Genomic DNA, 23,086 nt, shown 5'->3' on the forward strand with positions numbered 1-23,086 from the left:
TATATTTTTATTAGGCCTACTTATTTTATCTGCATTGAGTGACAACCCTCTCAAATATAAGACACACAAACAGAACAAATAAAAGTCTCAGATTCACTGTCTGTAATTGCAAAATTCTTGCTTGCTTATTGTGACATGATAGCAACCCTTCTGCTGTGATAATGCAACTTCAACTACACTATCAATATCCAAAATAGCCGAACGTCATGTCAACTATCGCGTTTGTCACGTTTTTTCTTGAAGTTGGCAGTAACGTATCAAAAGTTTTTAATTAAATCTAAAGAAGTTATACAAATTTAACCCTTACTGTTTTCTCCAAGGAACTTAGCTCCTTCCTTGAGCACTGGATGAGGTCTGCTCACTCTGCTGGAAAATGACTCTAGGGCAGTGTGCGTCGAACACGTGTTCCACAACAACACTAACAAACTGCCTAATAATCGGCTTGATATGCGTGGATATTGGCCGATGCCGATTATGTAAAAAATGCAAAAAAATCGGCCGATTAATCGGTCGACCTCTAGACAGTTGCAGCTCATACAGAACGCTGCTGCCAGGATTCTGAGCAGAACCAGAAAATATGAACATATCACACCAGTCCTCAGGTCTTTACACTGGCTCCCAGTTACATTTAGGATTGATTTTAAAGTATTATTACTGGTATATAAATCACTCAATGGGCTAGGACCTCAATATATTGCAGATATGCTCACTGAATATAAACCCAACAGATCACTCAGATCATTAGGATCACATCAGCTAGAAATACCAAGGGTTCACTCTAAGCAAGGAGAGTCTGCTTTTAGCTATTATGCCAGCCGCAGCTGGAACCAGCTTCCAGAAGAGATCAGATGTGCTCCTACATTAGTCACATTCAAATCCAGACTCAAAACACATCTGTTTAGCTGTGCATTTACTGAATGAGCACTGTGCCACTGTGTGTCCGACTGTTTGTACTGTATTTTATTTTATATTCTAAACTGTTTCAATTATTCTTATTTTTTTTTTATTCTTATTTTAATCTCTTCTATGTAAAGCACTTTGAATTACCATTGTGTATGAAATGTGCTATATAAGTAAACTTGCCTTGCCTTGCCTAAAGCATAACATGATACACGTACAAAAAAAAAAACATGGTAGACACGTGGTACCTTTTTTGTTAGTGCTTAAATTTAAGTTCACTTTCCCCCTTAAACTAATTTCCTAAGTTAAAAAATAAAACCTCTAGCAGCATTAGCAAAAGACATCCATTCCCATGCCTAGCCTATGTTCATTGACAAATTCCTCCCAATAAGTACAGCATTATGAAACAACCCTCAGGAACTAATTGATAACTGCTGGACTTTAATTTAAAGTGGTTTATTCTAAAATCAGGATCACAAAAAATACCAAAGATAATAGAGTGGAGAAGAATTAATCTACCATTGTACTTGCAGAACAGAATGTTCCTTAAAGCAGATGTCTTTGGACACAGAGACAGACCCCCAACCCTTAAATCGCTTCAGTAAGATCCACACCTGCAGAAAGCTCCACAAGTGAACTGAAGAGCTCCTCCACACGATGCTTAGACTGGATGAACATCATAACTTAAACACTTTCTCGAAAAAAGCAGTACCTCACAGTAACTACATTTCCATCCAAGGATTTTTGTGAAAAAATTTCAAAATAAATGTGTTCAAAATAAAGCTGATGGAAATGCACATTATCGCCAAAATGTCAACATAATATTTTTTCATTTTACTCAAGCACATAAATCAATGTCATAAATTAGATACATCAAATGTTGCAAAAAACTGGTTTGGAAACACTTTTAGTCTATAAAATTGGCATTAACACAAAAATGCAGTGTTACGTGAAAGGGTTTGCCCCAATCGTTAGCCTGCGTTAATCATGACGACACTATTGAAAGCCAATTTGTTGTATTAAAGTAATTTCATTTTTGTGAATTCTACCCTCCAATGTAAATTTTCACCATCAATTTTCTGCTATAGCTCTTAAATATACAAGCAAATATAATCAAACCATAGTGGCATACATTATGACATGGCTTAACTATATTATGAAGCCAGATTTTAATTGAAAGGGCTTAAATAGGACAAAAGTACAGTTAAAGTCAGAGGTTTGCATACAACTTAGCCAAATACATTTAAACTCAGTTTTAAACTATTCCTGACATTTAATCATAGAAAACATTCCCTGTCTTAGGTCAGTTAGGATTACTAATGAATATATATGAATTAAGCAGTTAAATAAAAATGTCAATCACAGTAGTATTTTGACTGATTTGTTGAACTTCGAGCCTTGTAAACATGTAATAATTGTAATGACAACATAAAGCACTGACAAATAAGCCTGGTGTAAACATTGATATGAAAGTCAGTAACAAATCACACAAACTAAAAGTGCAGATTGCAGAAATATAAAACAAATCTGTGGCTTTACCACACTCAGTATTATTCAGATAACTAAAAATCACTCTATAAACAGAGATCCCAGCTTACAAGCCCCTCTCAGGCCGGCTGCAATATTGTCCCCTGTGTGGTCGTCTGGGAAGTAGGCAGTTAGAAGGCAGCGAGCTTTGAGGTCGAAGTCTTCAGTAATGGAAGCCTTTCAAGTATGTTCATATGGAGTTACGCTTAAAAACATTTCGGTCAGTGATCCCTGTCAGCATCTTTTTTTTTTTAAACCCAAAATAGTCCCACACAACTGACATACTGTTCCTCTTTGACACTAAAGTTTCAACAGTGTCAGGTTCCGTCGAGCCTGAAGCCATTGTACAACAGGTCAAGGTACAGCTTATCTTGCCAAGTTGATGCTACCTCTGCAAACTGATTTACTCTCGTGTGTCACGTGACCAGTGTGTAATCGCAGCCTTTGCAGTTAAAAATCAAATTTTATCATAGCGCGATATTATCGCAAATGCAATTAATTGTCCAGCCCTAGTCAGAAGTGTACATAAACTTTTGTTAGTATTTGGTAGCATTGCATTTAAATTGTTGAACTTGGGTTAAACATTTTGGGTAGCCTTTCTCAAGCTTCTCACAATAAGTTGCTGGAATTTTGGCCCATTCCTCCAGACAGAACTGGTGTAACGGAGTCATGTTTGTAAGCCTCCTTGCTCGCACATGCTTTTTCAGTTCTTCCCACAAATTTTCTATCAGATTCAGGTCAGGGCTTTTTGATGGCCACTCCAATACCTTGACCTTGTTGTCCTTAAGCCATTTGGCCACAACTTTGGAGGTATGCTTGGGGTCCATTTTTAAAGACCCATTTAAAAATAAACCTACCCTGACAAATATTCACTGTAGTTAAGTGACAGCTAGTCTAGGCAGTACAGTAGTATGACACATGGCCGCTGTCTAGGTAAGCAGCTCACTAGTTCGAGACACAGCCCACGACTTCAACTGCCAAAATGTTTACGACTCCATATTTAATCAAAACCCCATGACTCAGTAAATTCAGATCACATGGTCCAAAACACTTTCCCTTAGTGAATAATAACTACAGACATGCACGCATTTTAAAATAACTGTCACAAAACTCTAGCACGTTGAAGTTACTTCTAAACTATAAGGGTGCTCGGGTTATATTGTTATTGAGCCTTTTGGTACAGTCATAATAATTCGCATCTTTCGCAACTCTCCACACCTGTTTTAATGTGCTGTAAACATTCAGGCAGTAACTGAGCGTTTGATGCGGCTGCTGATTGTGAAATCTGCTAATTTAATATGAACGCCAAATGGTGCCCTGGAATTTATATCTGATGTTAGTGACAATTTTAATATCATCTTATATAGTCTATTAGGTCAAAACATAAACTTAAGATAACGATATTCTAAAATGTAAATTGGCACAATCCAGCACGACTGTCAGGCTAACTCAAAACATCTGATCTTTCAGGGCCTGAATACACCATGTTAGATAGTATCAATTAGTGCTTTTAATCATATCATAACAATAAATATAATAAATAAATAAATTAAAGGGCATATTAGCCTATCACATCCTTTTTTGACATAATAAATGTGCTGTCGAAAGGCACGTTTGCTAACGTCAGTTAGCTCATATAGTGCACACCATTTCGCTTCACAAATCCACGACCAGTCACTAGATATCAAGTGTATGAACATACATATTGACTTTATAACTCACCTGTTTTATAAAGCAGGAGTTCTGGCAAATATCAGTCTGGATTTGTGTTAGTAATGTAGCCTGGGAGCTACAATGCTACCGTGCCTTTATACAAGCCTGATGTTTATGACAAAAACAAAAAATAACTTCAGCCCCTGTCGCCAGCGGAAGACTGGGTCGCTTATTCTAATGTAGGGTGAAGTAATAATGAATATCTATGTGATACCGATACGTTTGTTGTAACCGCTACTACCCCTCTGTTAACTGACGGTCCTTTTTCTCTTTTCTGTTTCGGGATCTGCTTTTACTTCCTCCAAAACAACCCTGTGACAGCCGGCGAAGTCATCACGCAAATGACGTCATGACGCAAGCCTCAAAAGCACACGCCTTATTTACAGCAGGGGTTTTCAAACGTTTTGATGAAAAGGGCCCCAAAACATTACACCCTTGCGAGGGACCCCCTTCCTAAAATATATTGACAGCATGGCCATAGCCAGCTATAATTTTTTCATGTTCAAATATAAATGTTGATGCTATGTACAACTGAATAAAATAATAATAAGCAGTTGATAGGCCTAACTCCTTTGAGTGTCTGTATGCATGTATAATTTTGTTTGGCCAGTTGAATGGATTTTTTAGTGTCCGCAAATACTACAAGAGTGTGATGAATCAGAATCAGAATCAGAATCAGCTTTATTGCCAAGTATGCTTACACATACAAGGAATTTGTCTAGGTGACAGGAGCTTCCAGTCAACAACAATACAAACAATACCAAAAAAACAGCAGCAAGGCATAGGTAATTAAAAACAAAAAGAACACAAAATAAATAATTATACATATACGTACATAAACTCACCTTCATACATACCCACATACACACACGTGAGTGCAAATCTAATACAATCTGTATATAAAGAACAAAAAACAGTATATTATGTACAGAGCAATGTAAGTAATGGCAGAAGTGGATAAGTTGGATAATATAATTTAAATTAAAATTAAACTGTGTATTACACATAATTATTGCTCAATGGGGGTAATTTAACTGTTCATTAGATGGATGGCCTGAGGGAAAAAACTGTTCCTGTGTCTGACGGTTCTGGTGCTCAGTGCTCTGAAGCGCCGGCCAGAAGGCAACAGTTCAAAAAGGTAGTGGGCAGGGTGAGTGGGGTCATGAAATGGCGCTACTTGAAGCTGCGCAGCGCATTTTTAACAGAATTCTCTGTTATAAACACATCTGAGACACTTAAATGCTTGTGCTGAAACTAGTTGAGACAAGATTAAAGAACCTGTCATATTAAACTACAGTGACGAGATAAACAGGAAAACCTTGTTCCATTCACAACAGTAATTACAGGCTTTTCATTCAACAAATCAGCACCCTTATAGAAATATACCTGAAAGTTACTGTACTAACATTAACTGTAGTTGTAACTATATTATTTTGCCAGAAATAGTGTATATATTTGTAATAAATGTTAATATTATTAGCCTATGGAAAAAAAGAAAAAAAATATATATATATATATATATATATATATATATATATATATATATATATATATATATATATATTTTTTTTTTTTTTTTCCATAGGCAAATACGAAACAGAATTTAATTTAAATGCTTTAAAGCATGGACACTCATGAATTATGTATGAAGTTATGATTTTTTTCCTCATTTGTAAATATGTTTAGTTCTAATGAACTTTAATTGAAAAGGGTGAATTAACTACACTGAGGCAGTGGTGGCTCAGTGGTTGAGGCTCAGGGTTGCTGACCAGAAGGTTGGGGGTTCAAGCCCCCAGCACCACCAAGATGCCAATGTTGGGCCCTTGAGCAAGGCACTTAACTCTAGGTTTCTCCAGGGGATTGTCCCTGTAATAAGTGCACTGTAAGTCGCTTTGGATAATGCATAAATGTAAATGTACACTCAGTAAATCTTTGCTTGTGTCATCTTGTACTTATAGTGACACCTAGTGGTGTGGATGCAGCATCATTCAAAATCAGCAGTTTTCAGTTACAGATGCCATTGTTGAAATTCACTATTCAAAATCACTATAGAAAAAGTTTCAGTAGTGAAAGTGTCCAATAACAAGACGGTTACTGAGATGATTTTCTAAAATGGACAGGGATTCTAAAATGACTACAATTACTAAAATGAGCTTTTATAAGGTTACTGAAATGACTACAGTCCTCATCTCATGTGAGTGGTCATGATTTTATGCATAGGTTTTAAAATTATAATACATTTCTTTAGGAGTAAAACTTTTTAAAAGGGAAGAAATCATTAAGTGCACCTTTAAATAATTAAGAGTCTGGCAAAAGGAAAACAATTGATTGTTTTGGATAATATTAATATGTAACGGAGTTAACATAGTCCTTTATTATCTACAGTTTTTCTGTAGATAATACGAGTACATTTTGCTGCCCAACTCAAAATTTAAAAATTTTGTAAATTAAAATTAAATTTGCTTTATTTGCATTTCATGCATTTCTACATGACAAAAATTCATTTTTAGTATTGTTAACTGCATTTGCAATTAAAAAATTATTTCAATATTATTATTGGTTTCTGTCTATATTTAATTTTTATGTATAGAATATGTTGTATTTGTAGGTCTTGACACCTCACCGTGGACCTCACTAATTTTCAAACCCTGACTACGGCCCTGATTGACAGCTATATATTTTTCATGCATTAAAGATCTATTAAATATCTATGTGAGAAAAATAGTAAGCCAGATATTATCACGATATATAATGTCATACCAAAGTAAAATAAATTATTAAAATATGATCATGATCATAGCAGAAAATATTTACTTTGTATTAAGTTTGTACATAGTCTTCACTATCATGTTAAATGTTTAAATCTGGAAAGAAACATTTTCAATTCAATTCAAATGTATTTTAACCCTTTTCTTGATAAATGTTGTTCCAAAGCAGCTGTACAGAGAATATTGCCATACAACCACCAGTGATCTAAAGGTGACAATGATGAGGCAAAACTATGGTGGTCAATAGAATAAAATATTATGATTTCTGACCTGTTTTTTAGAAAGCAGAATGAAACAATTATAATGACAAATTCTCTAAATATTTCTATTTGACTATTTTTAAATATACTGTATATATTTCCCTGAAATTTTATGCGGACCCCTTGGCACACCGATGCAGCCTCCTGGGGTCCCTGCAAGGCTGTTTCTAGCTACAAGTGGCCACCAGGGGGCCCGCAAAGCAAAGTGTTTTTTTGTTTTTGTTTACTTTATTATTATTATTTTTAAATATACTAAAAGCTGTGAGGAACCATCAGACAGCTGTTATGATTCATTTTAGACAGATATAGGTGGCCCTCTTGTGGCCCTAGTGAGAAGCGAGAATGTAACCGCAATTCATGGGTGGGTCTGGATCCTGCAGGGGCCTCCAAGTAGGATTTCGGCCATCAGAATCGGCCCTGAGTCCCTGGACCCCAATTTGAAACCAGCTGATTTAGAGGACTCTTCTGTAACTGTCAGGCTTGGAAAGTCTTGTGAGAGTCGCATTTGCTGTTACTACGGTTAAGGTTAGCGTTGGGACCCCCATGTCTTATATTTTTTTGCAGAGAAATGGCTTGGGTTCCCAAGGGCCTCTTGGTGCCCCTGAGAGCCTACATGGGCCCTCAGTACACACAGTCCAGTCAAAAGATCCAGCCCCATGACTCCACAAGTCCATCTGATGCCGAGATAAGGCAGGGGCCCCTAGGGGTCTCTGGGAGGCCACACAGGGAATATAATCACCTGCGTCATATAGACCCTATATGACTTTAGTGTACTAGGTTTTAACTCAAATGTTCTCAAGGGGTAAAATGTGTATCTCACTTATTGGACAGTGTGGTGTGTCAGGATGGGTGCTTTTAATCTATAGTAAAGTGACCTCTGGTTGACCACAGTCAGTGACACGTTCACAGGAGAAAACACAAAACTCCTCTTTATCAAAAAGGTAAAAGCCACTGCCATCATATGTTTTTACATATAATTTTTACAAAAATTTTTTTTGCTTCTTGATTAATTCTAACAATTAATTCAAACACTTGTTAAGTGCTGTGACATTCACTTTCTTCTACATATTTTACATATTAATAACTTATTGATAAATGTATATTAATTATTAGGCTATATATTATTTAGGGCTGTTTAATTGTTGTATGTTACTTAATAAAATTTATTTGAATTATCTATTCTAAAGTTATTCTATTTTATCTATTAATATAAAGGCTACTTGTTTACTGCAGATCCTCTATGAACATGCATATAATATACAGAGCTACAGTTTTTTCATGACAGTCAAGCACAATAAAATTGTATTGAACAATGGACATCGATAACAGGAGAACATAAGTCTTATTTTGCACCAAAGGTAATTGTGGCAGGGTGAAGGGCGGGGCCGGGTGCTGATTCTACACACCATCTTCCGCAGTCGGCCTTTATCCCTCTCAGAGGCTTGATTAGCCTGATAAGGGACCCGCCCTCCGCCCTGCCACAGTAATCACTACTTGTGAAACAAAAACTGTTCTATATATATATATATATATATATATATATATATATATATATATATATATATATATACACCCACACACACACACAGGCAGCCAAAAGTTTGCAATAATATACAGATTTTGCTCTTATGGAAAGAAATGCTTTTATTCACCAAAGTGGCATTCAACTGATCACAATGTATAGACAGGAAATTACTAACGTGCAAAATATGACTATTACAATTTGAAAAAAAAAAAATCAGAACTTCTTAAACTACTTCAAAGTGTTAGCATCAAAAATCCTCCATGTGCAGCAATTACAGCTTTGCAGATCCTTGGCATTTTGAAATTTCACGGCACGTGACATTTCAACCCACGCTTCCTGTAGCACTTGGCATAGATGTGGTCTTGTTGGGCACTTCTCACACACCTTACAGTCTAGCTAATCCCACAAAAGCTCAATGGGGTTAAGATCCATAACACTCTTTTCCAATTATCTGTTGTCCAATATCTGTTTCTTTGCCCACTCTAACATTTTCTTTTTGTTTTTCTGTTTCAAAAGTGGCTTTTTCTTTGCAATTCTTTCCATAAGGCCTGCACCCCTGAGTCTTCTCTTTACTGTTGTACATGTAACTGGTGTTGAGCAGGTAGAATTCAATGAAGCTGTCAGCTGAGGACATGTGAGGTGTCTATTTCTCAAACTGGAGACTCATATACTCATCCTTTTTTTATTTGTACATCTGATCTTCCACATCTCTTTATGTCCTTGTTAGAGCCAGTTGTCCTTTGTCTTTGAAGACTGTAGTGTGCACCTTTGTTTGAAATCTTATTTTTTTAATTTATTTTTGGCAATTTCATGCATTGTATAGCCTTCATTCCTCAAAACAATGATTGACTGAGAGTTCCTAGAGAAAGCTGTTTATTTGTTTTGCCATTTTTTTTTTTTAACATAATATTGCATACTGTGGCAACTCAAAAACAAATACAAATACAATGTCAATCTTCATTTAATGAACCAAATAGTTTTCAACTGTGTTTGAAAAAATGGCAAGTCATTTTCTAGTACCAAATTAGCAATTTAGCACGATTACTCAAGGATAAGGTGTTGGAGAGATGGCTGCTTGAAATGGGGCCTGTCTAAATTTAATCAAAAACGATTTCTTCAAATAGTGATGGTGCTGTTTTTTTACATCAGCAATGTTCTGGCTATATTTTGTGATCAGTTGAATGCCACTTTGGTTAATTAAATTACCATTTTCCTTCTGAAACAGCTAAATCTGTACATTATTCCAAACCTTTTGCCACCAGTGTGTGTGTGTGTGTGTGTGTGTGTGTGTGTGTGTATGTATACTTATATTATATATTGAGACCCAGATCTAATAGTTAATGTCACCCTCTGCAGTACTTGGCTTTACGTTTCATGTGAGTTTGTAATATTAATTTAAACAACTTTTGATAACTTTTTCTGATCATTTAATGAGATATTAACTTACTATAAAATGTAATCCCTCACTTCACCCATCGGTTCTTGAAGTACTTTTAAAACGACTTATAAAAACAACTTACAAAATGTAGGCCTTCAGTACATTTCTTTACTACGGGTCTGTTGTTAACATTTAGTAGCTAGTAATAATCATACAGTGTATCATGCACTGATCTATATATAGATCAGTGGAATCATGCCTTAAACTGGAATAAGGAATAATTACGTTTTTTATTTTAGAACTTTAATTAGATCACGTCAGACAAATTAGTGCATTATTAAATTGTATATCAATTTACAGACATATAGAAGAGAAAAGCAAATTATACACATTTAGATCTATCAGTAAAACATATATGATCAATATCAGTTTCTATTTGAGCAAAAGGATACAGTATTTCAGTACTTCATTCAGAAAATATGGAAGAGAAGGGCAGATGTATGAAAATGTTTGCTCATTTTTAAAATGGAATACTTTAATAATTACAAATTTGTCAATTTCTTCCTTTTTTTTGGCGACATTTGTTCCAAAAGAATGTTGTTGATGTCGTCACGTGACGTCACCAGAAAACGGCCGCCTTAAACATGGCAGCGCCCATGATGAACGTCGTGCAGTGGTTGGTTCTCAGAGTCAAAGATGAACCACAGCACAAAGTCACCCAATAATTGCTGATTTAAGTGCTAACGAGAGCGAAAACGTTGCGTACAGTATGGACAGACGAGAATTCACAGCCTCCCTTGTGGTATTGTATATTTTATATCTATAACACGCGTTTAAATCAGTTAATGTTATTTAGAGATCTGCTTTAGCTCTTCGTAAATAAGCAACTTCCTGACATTATCTGTAAATGTCACATACATTGAGGGCAATGTTGTGAGATGAGAGACTTTTTTTGCACGTGTCTTCCTTTACACTTTTCCTAGAGGTGTTGCTTTTGTCATCTCAGATGTTTTTGGTACCCACAAAAGCTTGAACTTTTTTTTTTTTTTTGTTTTTTGTTTTTTTATGGTTAAGATGTCAGAGTGACCCTTAAGAAAATGGAAATAATTCTAAAATGAATGACCACTATCTGTTTCTGTAATAAGATCAGGAATGAAGCCATGGCCTTATCTAATGTAATAGCTGATGGAGTTCCTTGAAATTTGCCTTTAACGTCACAGGATTTACTAATTTCCTAACACTCTCCTTCAGTATCAAAACAAATCTATCACAGGTTGAGACTTTTCTAGCAAAAAGAAAGTGTACATTTTATTTAGTTTACAGGGATAGTAATCCAAATGTACAACCAAGTTTGCATATCTTTAGTCAGCCCTACTCTAATACAGTATATAAGATGGATGCAGAAGTTTTTTTTTTCTTAACGAGAATTAAGGGCATGCCTCTTAAAGCGTTACATCATGTTTACCAAACAAGTCAAGTGAATTTTATTTGTATAGTGCCTTTCACAACACACATCGTTTCAAAGCAGCTTTACAGAATATCAGCATTAATAGACGATAAAACTGTAATGTCTATAAAGTCGATTAATCATCATTGTGTAATTTAGATAAAATAAGATTTTTAATAGTGTTTAAAAATAATTAAATGATAATTGTATTAATAACCCCAGAGAGCAAGCTGTAGGCGACTGTGGCAAGGAACACAAAACTCCATAAGATGTAGATTAATGGAGAAAAATAACCTTGGGAGAAACCAGACTCACTGTGGGGGCCAGTTCCCCTCTGGCTAACAATATGAATGTAATGTAAATATTAATTATGTATAGGTAAAATCATGGTTTAAAATTATTAAACTAAGTGTTAAGGGTCAGTGATTAAACATCGATTGTGTTTGAACTGTAATATTAATGACCAAAATCTTTGAAGTCCATCTAGATTAATTGCAGAAGTTCACATAGATGCAATTGTCCTTGTTAATTGGCTGATGAAGGCTTTTGTTGGCAATTGTTAGTCTATGCATTCCATTTCAAGATTGTAGTCCATAAATAGACCGAGGTGATGCAGGTTGGAGTTGGCATCATTTCATCCTCTGAAGTCCGTCATAATAGATTGAATTGATGTTTGGCTGAAACACACTGATTACTTTTAGAGTTTGCATCAGGGCAGAACAAGTAACTTACGTGGTGGCTCTCGTTCAGACATAATCCCAGGTTGGCACTATTAGTATGTCACAGTGGAACCGTCCTTTTCTAAATGTGAAATGTAGTTTGAAGTAGTTTGATTATATACAGGCTCAATTGCTTTTCCTGAATACCCAGGATGTCTTCGTCAAATTTACCTGAATCAGTGTATTACATTTTTTTTTATTTATTTAATGATCTGAATTCATGCCACGTACATTTTAATTTCATGTATGTTCAAATTCAAGTCCAAATCCCAATGGCACATAATTCATTCCATAATATGTTTACAACATGCATGTGTATGTATGTATGTTTGCTTTTATAATGATGTATTCAATATCTTTCCCTGTTTTCCATCTCCTAGGCAGGCGGTTGTGCAGGAATGTGTGTAGATCTTACTCTCTTCCCTCTGGACACCATAAAGACAAGGTTACAGAGCCAGCAGGGCTTCTACAATGCGGGAGGCTTCCGGGGCATCTATGCAGGGGTCCCATCCACTGCTATAGGCTCCTTTCCCAATGGTAAAATTAACATACTTTACAAAAATAATTGACATGAAAAATGCCTGCATTCACTTTAAAACTTACTTTAAACTTTATAGATCAGTAGCAGCATCACTCTTGCCTTATGGTTATGATGAAGAGCTTATTTATGGCACTTTTCCACTGCACGTTATGGTTCAACTGTGCTTGCTTTACTTTTCTGAGCTTGCTTTTCCAATTTAGTGCAGCCTCAACGTGGGTGGGATTATAGGCTGATCGTCATAGTTGTGCCGCCTTTACTGCCGTGGAATCATCTTAAACGTGACACAAACACACAACAAAGGAGCAATGGAGGATATCGAAGGAATGATATTCTTGATTCTTGGCATTTGGCTGTTTTTCACATCAAAACGACAAACTTTGTTTCGAAAGAGGCTGACGGCAGCAAGGCAAAATACAGCTAAATAAACAAGAGCATTGGGAAATCATACACCAAGGCGCAGGTGAGGACATCACTGTGTTAGCTTGACGACGCACAAGGGTAAGCTAAGCTGCCATCTTGCTTATAGATTCTCTCTGACCAATCAGTGATCTGCAGGGTTTGACATCGCATTTAGTATTGGCTTGGCTTGCTTGGAACCTTGACTGAGGTGGTACTAGGTACTATCCACAGTGGAAAACCCCCAAAAAGCGAGTCGAGTCGAGCCTTACCGTGTAGTGGAAAAGTCCCATTAGCCTATGTGAATGATCTCTCTTAAAGTTTGATCGTGGGATTTAAACGAGTTGATGGGAATTATAGGGATTTAAGCACATACACACATAAAAGTGTTATAAATAGCTGCATACGGAAACTAATTTGCCTCAAACAAAGTGGTTCTGTTTGGTTCTAGCTGCTGCATTCTTCGTCACCTATGAAAGCACCAAGTCCCTCCTTGCTGGCTATGCTGCTTCAAACTTGGCCCCCATCACTCACATGCTGGCTGCTTCACTAGGAGAAATTGTAGGTTTCCTGTTTTCCTTCTTCCTCAATTTCCATTTTCATTTTCAATCATTTTATTTAGTATCCTTTGCACATCACAGTCCATATGAACAATATACCTCTTTACATAATTCCCTGAGGAATTTGATAGACAAATATGCGGAGGGGTTAGATTGAAGTTTTGGTTGGACGAATATGACCATCTGGGTTACAGCCGAGCCGACAACTATGCATTTTCCCACCAGCTGGCCAGATAGGATCTTATTATTGTATATTGACATAGCTGTTTTTATAGAGAGCACTTTGAGTCTCACATTTTTGTCAAGGGAGATTTAGTTTTTTGAGCTGTAAAGAGCACCTTCATTTCCTCTGCTAGTGAAATTCTGCTTGCTCCGAGCCATTCAGTTCAGCTCATATAAAACAGAATCTAACATAGGAGCGAAAACTTTATCAATTTTTCCTTCTAAAATGTATGACCTTTTCATATTTTGTATCAAGTATTAATGCAATCTAAAATAAATTGCTATAGAAGTCTCAGTAGATTTGCACAGAATTTGTTATTCAGAAACAACCATTTGTCATACATTTCTACACATCCCCCACATCTTGCTTGCATATTAATTTATTAAATATTTTGCCTAATTTAATATTGCTTTCAGATACCTGTAAGAGTGTAGTCTCAGCTATGTTTAGGCATTTTACCATATTATCAAAATTCCACAGGATTTCCCCTTAAAATCAATAACAGAATTGTGAAAAATTATGCATATCCTGTGTGGAACATGTAAACTTACAGTTCAGCTAAATTAAGTTTTGCACCTATTTCAAGTCACAATATATAGTTGTATAAATGTTGTAATTGTGTTGTGAATTGATCAAACCAGTGGTTGCATTCAGTGTATGGTCACATACACCCCTGCACATATTGTTTACTTTTGTGAACAGGTAACTGAATCTGGTAAATGTGTTGAAATATGTTTCTTGGATGATAATCATTAATTAATGAATATTTTGTGAATTTAAATTAGAGTCAGATTTGACATGAAGGATCATAGGAGGGACAATTTTCTTAGGGCAATAGGAGGGTTAAATAAACTGGCTGACTTTTTTTTGCAATCTATTTTTCTATGCTGAAGAAGACATTCTGGGTGAAAATGGGATTTTTGCTTACAGCTGGACCAGCTACCATCATCTGCTAATCCCAGTCATTAAAGTCCCCGAGAAGTGCCTTGACGAGCACAGTTCGATTTGGTGTTTTGACGTATTTCTTTCTGAAACAGGAATTGGGGGCGGGATCCCATTTTTTTAAATTGCCAGTAGGCTTTAGTTTACAGCCACACACACACAGACCTCTTTCCACCATGCTGCTCATGTCAGAGCCGTTTACCCGGGAAACTTCAGAAGCAATCTCAATACCGGACAGCTTTTCCAAAGACTTACGAACTGAACGACAATCTCACTGACAACATTAATCCATAGCCAGCCCAAAAATGCACATTACATATTGCGGCCTTCACTTGCGACAGGGCTCGAGCCTTTGTGTGAGTCCAATGGAGATGAATGAGAAACAAGCGAGTAAAAGATAATATATCCATGTTCTGAATCACAATACACTGAGCATAAAGAATAAAGAACACTACTTGAGCTGTACATACCAAGAAACCCCTGGCTCCAAGCAATTAACAGTATATATTTTTTTACATCATTTATTAATCTTTGTTAATGTTAGTTAATAAAATCACAATTGTTCATTGTTAGTTCATAGTTCATTAACAAATGTTAACAAATACAACTCATGTGTTTTAAAAATGTATTACTATATGTTGAAATTAACATTAATAAAGATTAATAAATGCTTAATAGTACTGTTCATTGTTAGTTCATGTTAAATATTGTTAACTAATATTAACAAATGGAGCCTTATTGTAAAGTGTTACCTGACCTCAAAGCTAATATATATGGACTAAAAGCAGAAAAACTTTATTATTTTTTATTTCACTGGGCATACTTTAACCCAGTATAAACATAGCTCAACAGTTAAATCTCATATAAAAAGGTCAGCCTCTATCAATACCCAAGATATTTTAATATAAGGTGAAGATGAAGTCAGGTCTGTTGATAACCCTTTGCCTGCTTTATAAGGATTTGCACACTTCAAAAGAGGGATTTTTAACAGCAGAACCTTGACTGAATCCCTGTGTGTTGTGGGTGCACGTTGCCCTGTTCAAAGCCAGTAATCCTGGAGCTTACCCATAAAAGTCTTCCCCTCAGGCTGTCTGGAGCTGAAGACAAAGTCATCTTACTTAAGTAATTTCTGCCATTTTACAGGTTTTTTTTTAACTTATTATTAAAGTTAATTAATGGGTTTCTCGGCTAGAGGTGATCAATTAATTCAGCTGTTAGTTTTAAAATGTTATGAATTAGATAAAAAAAAAAATGTGGAGTGCATCAGTCCATTTATTATTTCTTGTTTCCTTTATATTTGCTTTAAATACATACAAAGTTTTTTTTCATTTACTCTTTTCCCAGTACTTTTCCATAAGAAAGACAGTCACTGCTGTACTGTCATAGTTATCCAGTTGACCCTATAGAAGTTCACTCTAGCAGACTAATCAAAAGCAACGTGGATCCAGGACCTTAAGCTCAGGGATTCAGACTATGCCTTTGTAGCATCAGTTCCACTTCGTGATAAAAGCCTCTAAGCAGCAAACTTCATTATTTGAAATGTCTGAATACACAGCCTGATCCTAACTTTTTCACCCTTACCACTCTCCCCAACATCAAACTCGCCTCTTCACACAATCATATGATAGGTTACATGCCGCTATATTATTATGTAATAACAGTGGCAATCTTTCTCTCTCTTCTCAGTTCAGCTTGGTGGTGTCCATGTAGATGTATATATGTGTAGGACACACTATAAAGAATGCACTGGCTGATGGTGTTTGTCAGTGCCAGAGCAGGCTGGTATCTAGCCACTTTATCAGTATTATCTTTATTCCCATTTGCCCAACACACTCTTCGAAAGCTTATTTGTCTAGGTGCTTTTCCTGCATTTATAAACTTTGTCCCAAATTTTAAGTGTATGGTTAAAAATGGCATATGCAATTTTATTACTAAGAGACAAGATGGTGGACATGTCATCCAGATATTGGCCTGCAGTTTACTTGCAGTTGAGATTTAGGAGGCATTGCTCCATAAGGACCCAAGGGGGGTCGCAATTGCTGGTGTTTAAAAGATCTGTGGAAGATTACTCTAGATGCCTGTTTGATCTCTGCTGGGTTGCTTGTGTCAGGGTTCAGGGACAGTATGGAATGTTCCAGCTGTGTCTATTGATGTTTGGAATCACAGCAATGTGAGGCAGTGTTTCCCAACCACTGTGCCGCGGCACTCTAGTGTGCCGTGAAAGATTGTCTGGTGTGTTGTGGAAAATTATCAAATTCCATAAAATAATTAAATCCATGAAAAAATAATAATTTCAGGGATCCAAACTCCTCACCTAAATGGTCACTTTTGTGATTGTGAAGCGCAATGATTGGGTGAAAAATGGACTGATATTTATACACGTTAAGGGTCTTTCACATGACTTGACAGCGTCAGCGTGCAGAATACATTGAAGTCTGAAGTGACGTCACTTCACACCAAAGTGTTTTTCACACACACGTTTTTGCTTCACCAAGAATGTCTCTGAGAGTACTAAGCAACAAGAAATATTAAAATACGGTCCAAATTTGTGAAGAGGCATTGAATGTCTCATAATTTATTTTAATTAAATATTACCTTACCGTTTACGAATATCAGAGACTTCAGTTATTGAACTAATTTAAATTCACCAAGAAAACGCTTAGACCTAAATGAGTCCAAGCAACTACAAGCTTTTTTTTCTCTCTTCAAAGTAAATGTTTTCAATGTTTATTGTGCACACTCCTGCTTTTCTTTTTACGTGGCAAACTCTTAAAATTGCCCCTCTTTGACGCTTTCTGCAACTCTTGTCATGTGGAGGGCAATGTGCTGCTTGACACTGGGTTCAGCCTCCAGAACCAAATTAAAACTGCCACGAGAAGTCATCTGTCCGAGGCAAAGATGCAAAACCTAATGACAATTGCCTCCGCATCAGTCTCCCTTGATGCGTTTCCGCGCAGGCGAGCACCCAGTTTAAGTCGATGCGGACCAGGAGGAACATTTGAGATTTTGAATTGAGTTCTGTTTAGTTCGTTTTTTAAATGTTTTGTTTTTTGTAATATTGCGTTATTCATATGTCATATTTTAGTGGCCTCCGTTGTCACTGCGGTGAAAAAACATTCATCTGCTTCATGTGGTGTCTCTGTTGTTCATCTGTTCTCTTCAAAAATAAATAAATGCACACTGTAAGTTAATGATTAAAAATGTGAACTAAAATATTAGTTATTAAATGTCTTATTATCATTTAAAATATGAAAATGAAAATAATCATTATCATAATAATCAATAGTCAATGGATGACATTTTTTAATCTAATTAGTTACATGGTGTCCCGATTAATTAATCGCATATACAAATATTTGCTGAGAAAAGCCCCTAATATAACAATAATTCAATATACAATGATGAAATAATTATACATAGTTATCTTTTAAATATTAAAAATGTGTGTGTGTGTGTCTATATCTAAATGGAATGACGTAATTGACACTTCATGATTATATCATTGCGATAGCTGTAATTGTAATCTCGATAATTTATTTGATTAATTGTGCAGCCCTAGTATAATGCATAATGAAACATGAAAAGTGTTGATCACATTTTAATGGAATGTATTACAACTGTTTACATTTACAATTGCAATGAGCAGAATAGCATCTCAGAATGCACAACACACGAAGCCTTGAAACTATTGGCTACAACAGCAGAAGACCACATTGGGTTCCACTTCTGTAGGCCAAGAATTTAAAGCTGAGGCTGCAGTGGGCACAGGCTCACCAAAACTGGACAGTTGAAGACTGGAAAAACATAGCCTGGTCTGATAAATCTCGATTTCTGCTGAGTCACACAGATGGTAGGGTTAGAATTTGGCTCCAACATTATGAATCCATAGACCCAACCTGCCTTGTGTCAACAGTCCAGGCTGGTGGCGTGGTGTAATAGTGTGTGAAATATTTTCTTGACATACAATGGGCCCGTTAATACCAAACGATCAACACTTGAACACCACAGCGTATTTGAATATGATTGCTTAACATATGCATCATTTCACGGCCCCAGTTTACACATCTTATAATGGCGACATCCAGCATGATAATACACCATGTCCCAAAGCAAAAGTAGTCTCAAACTGGTTTCATGAACATGACAATGAGTTCACTGCTCTTCAGTGGCCTTCCCCGTCACTGGATCTGAATCCAATAGAACACCTTTGGGATGTTGTAGAACAGGAGATTCGCAGCATGAATGTGAAGCTGACAAATCTGCAGAAATTTCATGATGCAGTCATGTTAACATGAACCAGAATCTCAAAGAAATGTTTCCCGTATCTTGTGGAAATCATGCCATGAATAATTAAGGCTGTTGAGAGCAAAGGGAGGCCCTACCCATTATTAGTGTATTATACCTATTAAAGTGCTAAGTGAGAGTATGTAGCCTACTGTATATGCCTAGTAGTGTTATTAACAGTTCATTAGTCTACAACAGAAATAAAGCATCTTTCTTTGTAATTTTATGAAACAACAATAAAGAAAATAAATCATTAATTATGTTGACCAAATATGTGCAGTCTGTTTCAGATGTTTGAGGCAAATCAAAATAACTCAAATGTGTGAATTGACCTTGGCAAATTTGACATGCGTTTATGCGGTATTCATCATCATTCAATCCATTCCTTCAATTCAGAGAATTGCCCCAACATGTATAAAAGACAAAGTGTTTAGAATTGATTTGCCTTCATGCTCTTATAAGCTTCGTACCTTACTTTAAATGCCGCCAGTCCTTCATTGGCCATCATGTCGTGATTGAGTGCTGGCCTGGCCTGTCTCTGCTCTTGGAAATTAGATTTTCGTCTTCAGGGTTTTCGCGCCACAGCGCAGGGTGGGAATGCCATCGCTTCCAAATTGCTTGCAAATGAAGATGAATGGTGTAGGGAACGCAAAAAACACAGGCAGAAGATCAGAAGATTCTAACCTTAACACTTTCCAACAAGATAATCATTATAGCTCTTAAACGTTAACTAATTAAACAGCCTCTTTGTCATTGCTTCAACCGCTTTAATCATACTTGACTACATTCAAAAGAACCTCAAAAGGGCAAACCTTTAAGTATTTAAAAAGTTTCTCACCTCACTGCTCTGTAAATGATGTCGGTAATTGATCTGATATAATCTCTCACAAGTCCTCCATCAACTCTCCTGCGAGATTATATAAAATTGCCGTGACGCGCACTCGCGCCCACCAATTCAATTATGGCAAGAATTACTTGTCATATCCACTTCCCTCTCTATTTAGTGCCATAATTTTGATCCTTTTGAGAATTACACAAGGAGACGTGATGTTCAGTGTTTCGTAAATGTTAACACAGCAACAAGAGAATGTAATGAGCTTTGTAAAATGGACTCAGGCAATGTGTAAGGAACTGATAGTGGATGGGTTCCATGTTGCCCCACTAGATGGCACTCTTGTCACACGCTTGCGGTGTCGCTTTTATAATCTTGATCCTCAAACATTTTCACTACTGAGCTTATGGAAATAACAATTAGAGTCCTCCTCAGCTGGAATATTTTATTTTAATCTCAGTCATAGATTGTACCTCAGGTATTTTAGTTTTTTGAAAGTACTTCAAAAGAATTTCAGTTGGCTCAGCTTGCAGCCAAACGTGCATATTGTGTCAGCACTGTATCGCAGTACTGCAAAGTCCTCCACACACGCTGTTTTGTAGGCCAAGTGGCCATTCATTCAGCGACTGCAATGTGCAAGGAGGTGTAGAAAGGCCCACAGATCCACTCTGCCACCTGCCAGACTCATACAGAGCACAAACTACCGTAGCTTGTTCACACATGCCGTGCCTAGGCTGTCAGCTGGGCTCACAACAGACCCAACAGCAAACATAACAGCACCTCACACCCGTTCTCTCATTCAGAAGAGATTACTTATAGAACCACGGATCCACTGTGTGAGTCGGGGTCAGATGGGGAGTCCTGTGGTTGTGGAGATTGCTTTCCATCCTTTGTTCGCCCTGGTATTTCCACCCCCAGCATGGAGATGATAAGAAGTAATGCAGCACAAGTGTAGTTTAAGGGGTAATGCGGCCGTGAAGAATGGAGCTTGAATAATAGTTGAGCTACCAACAAACTATGCTTGGTGGATTGTACAGGAGACATTTCTCTACAAGTGTGTGTGTGTGTTTGGGTGGTTTACGTCGAAATGTTTTGAGGTTACAAACTGATAAGTGTGTTACACTATAATTATGGTTTATGAGGAAATTTCTAGTGTCCCCATTAATTCAAATCGCTTAAAATACTAATAGAAAATTTCAAAATGCAGAAAGATTTTTGGGAGGGTAAGGTTTAGGGGTAGGGTTAGGGTCAAGGGATAGAATCTATAGTTTGCACAGTATAAAAATCATTATTTCTATGGAGAGTCCTCATAATGATAGCCGCACCAACGTGTGTGTGTCACATTTTCCTTTATCTTTTGACATATAAGAAGTCATTGTACTATAAAAAATACTGTAAGTTTCAGATCGCAAAACGTATTCCTTACTGCAAAAAAGCATTTGTTAAAACGAAGTTGCCAAAATGACTCGTTCTAAACTTCCTTCACATTGTGATGTCACACTGTGGTAGACATTTGTATCTGACTGCCTCCACAAAACATATCAATGCCTACTTTACCTTATCACTTCCTAAACCCCCCCAAGTGGCAGTGTGAGGTGAGATGGCAAAGAGAGATCAGGTCAGTCAAGAGTAAAGAGCCAATCATAACAGTACTGTCAAGTCTTAAAGTAGAAGCAGCACTAAAACTGAGCGTTTCTGACGGTGGGTCGGAATGAGGGTTAATGCATTTACTAATGTTAACAAATAAAACGTTGGTGTAAAATGTTACCATCTTAACAAATGTATTTTGTCTTCTTCCATTGCCAGATTTCTTTACATTTATTTACACTTATAATTAAGTTTATAGTTATGAATGTCAGTAAATGTTTTGTATTTCTTATTTTTTAATAGTCATTTTTTGTACTTTGGTACTTGCTGCGTACTTGTGTATTTTTATTTGTTTGTGTGTGTGCTGCACAGCACAGTTAGAGAGTTGATGAGCATTTTCTCCCTTTTTACAAAGGTCGCCTGTCTGATCCGTGTACCGACTGAAGTGGTAAAACAGAGAACGCAGGCAAATCCCTCCCTCAGTACCTATCGTGTGCTGCTGAATACGCTACAAGAAGAGGTGAGTACATACTATCAGGTTGATTTATAGTGAAGGATGCAGTTGAGTGCATGCTGTCTCATTACAAGCAGATGGAGAGACAGATTGGTAGATAAATAGGTAGTTTACTGTAAAGTAGCCAATGATGAAAATGCTATGTCGTTTGGTTTGTACAGAGGTTGTGGATCAAGAGATTCATGAACAATGTTTCTAACTCTTTCTTCTGGCCTGTCATTGCAGGGTTTCAGAGGGTTATACAGAGGTTACGGCAGTACAGTCCTCAGGGAGGTAGGCTGGCTCTGCTGTATACAAATTCTGCTCCGTACATGAGCCCTCCTTTCTCTTCTGGCAAAAGGGACAATAATATTTTATGTCTCATCCTAAGGGAATATTACAGGTTCAATACAAGTTAAGCTCAATCAACTGCACTTGTGGCATACCACAATTTTTTTTTTTCGACTCATCTGTTCTTTTTGCAAAAATCAAGCTTACAGTGAGGCACTACGAAGGAAGGGAATGGGGCCAATTTGTGAAGGGTTTAAATGCAGAAATCTAAAGCTTAGAATTTTATAAAAGCACTTACACTGATTATTCTGTTAAAACATATGCATTATTTGAGGTTTGTTGACATCAGATCACCATGGCAACGAAGTTGCAGAATTGGCTATAACTTGACTGAAAAGGTTACTAAGTGACTTCATCACACTAAAATCATGTCTATACACCCATTGTTTATGTCTTATGGCTATACTTTTGAAACGGTCAATATTTTAACATTTACGAATTGGCCCCATTCACTTCCATTGTAAGTGCCTCATTGGAACCCAGATTTTTTGTTTTTTAAAGAAAAGGAGGGACAAGTCAAAATATATAATTTTTGTGGTAATCAACATTATGCCACAAATGCTGTCGATTGAGCTTAACTTGTATTCGTCCTGGATTATTCCTTTAAACAAGTCATCAATCGGTTGTAAAGGAAGTGGCT

The 23,086-nt window shown here is 36.6% G+C and overlaps 1 protein-coding gene across 1 annotated transcript; it reads left to right on the forward strand.

The window, feature by feature from the left end:
* Nucleotides 1–10,716: 10,716 nt before the first annotated feature.
* On the forward strand, nucleotides 10,717–22,389 carry LOC127642372 (S-adenosylmethionine mitochondrial carrier protein; the record flags this gene model as incomplete). Its single annotated transcript, XM_052124985.1, has 5 exons — nucleotides 10,717–10,873; nucleotides 12,618–12,774; nucleotides 13,626–13,735; nucleotides 22,018–22,122; nucleotides 22,342–22,389. Coding segments are annotated over exons 1-5 (453 nt in total), but the record flags the coding sequence as incomplete, so codon positions are not given.
* Nucleotides 22,390–23,086: the final 697 nt, after the last annotated feature.

Source organism: Xyrauchen texanus, unplaced genomic scaffold (assembly GCF_025860055.1).
Source record: "Xyrauchen texanus isolate HMW12.3.18 unplaced genomic scaffold, RBS_HiC_50CHRs HiC_scaffold_571, whole genome shotgun sequence".
In the NCBI taxonomy this organism is placed as follows: Eukaryota; Metazoa; Chordata; class Actinopteri; order Cypriniformes; family Catostomidae; genus Xyrauchen; species Xyrauchen texanus.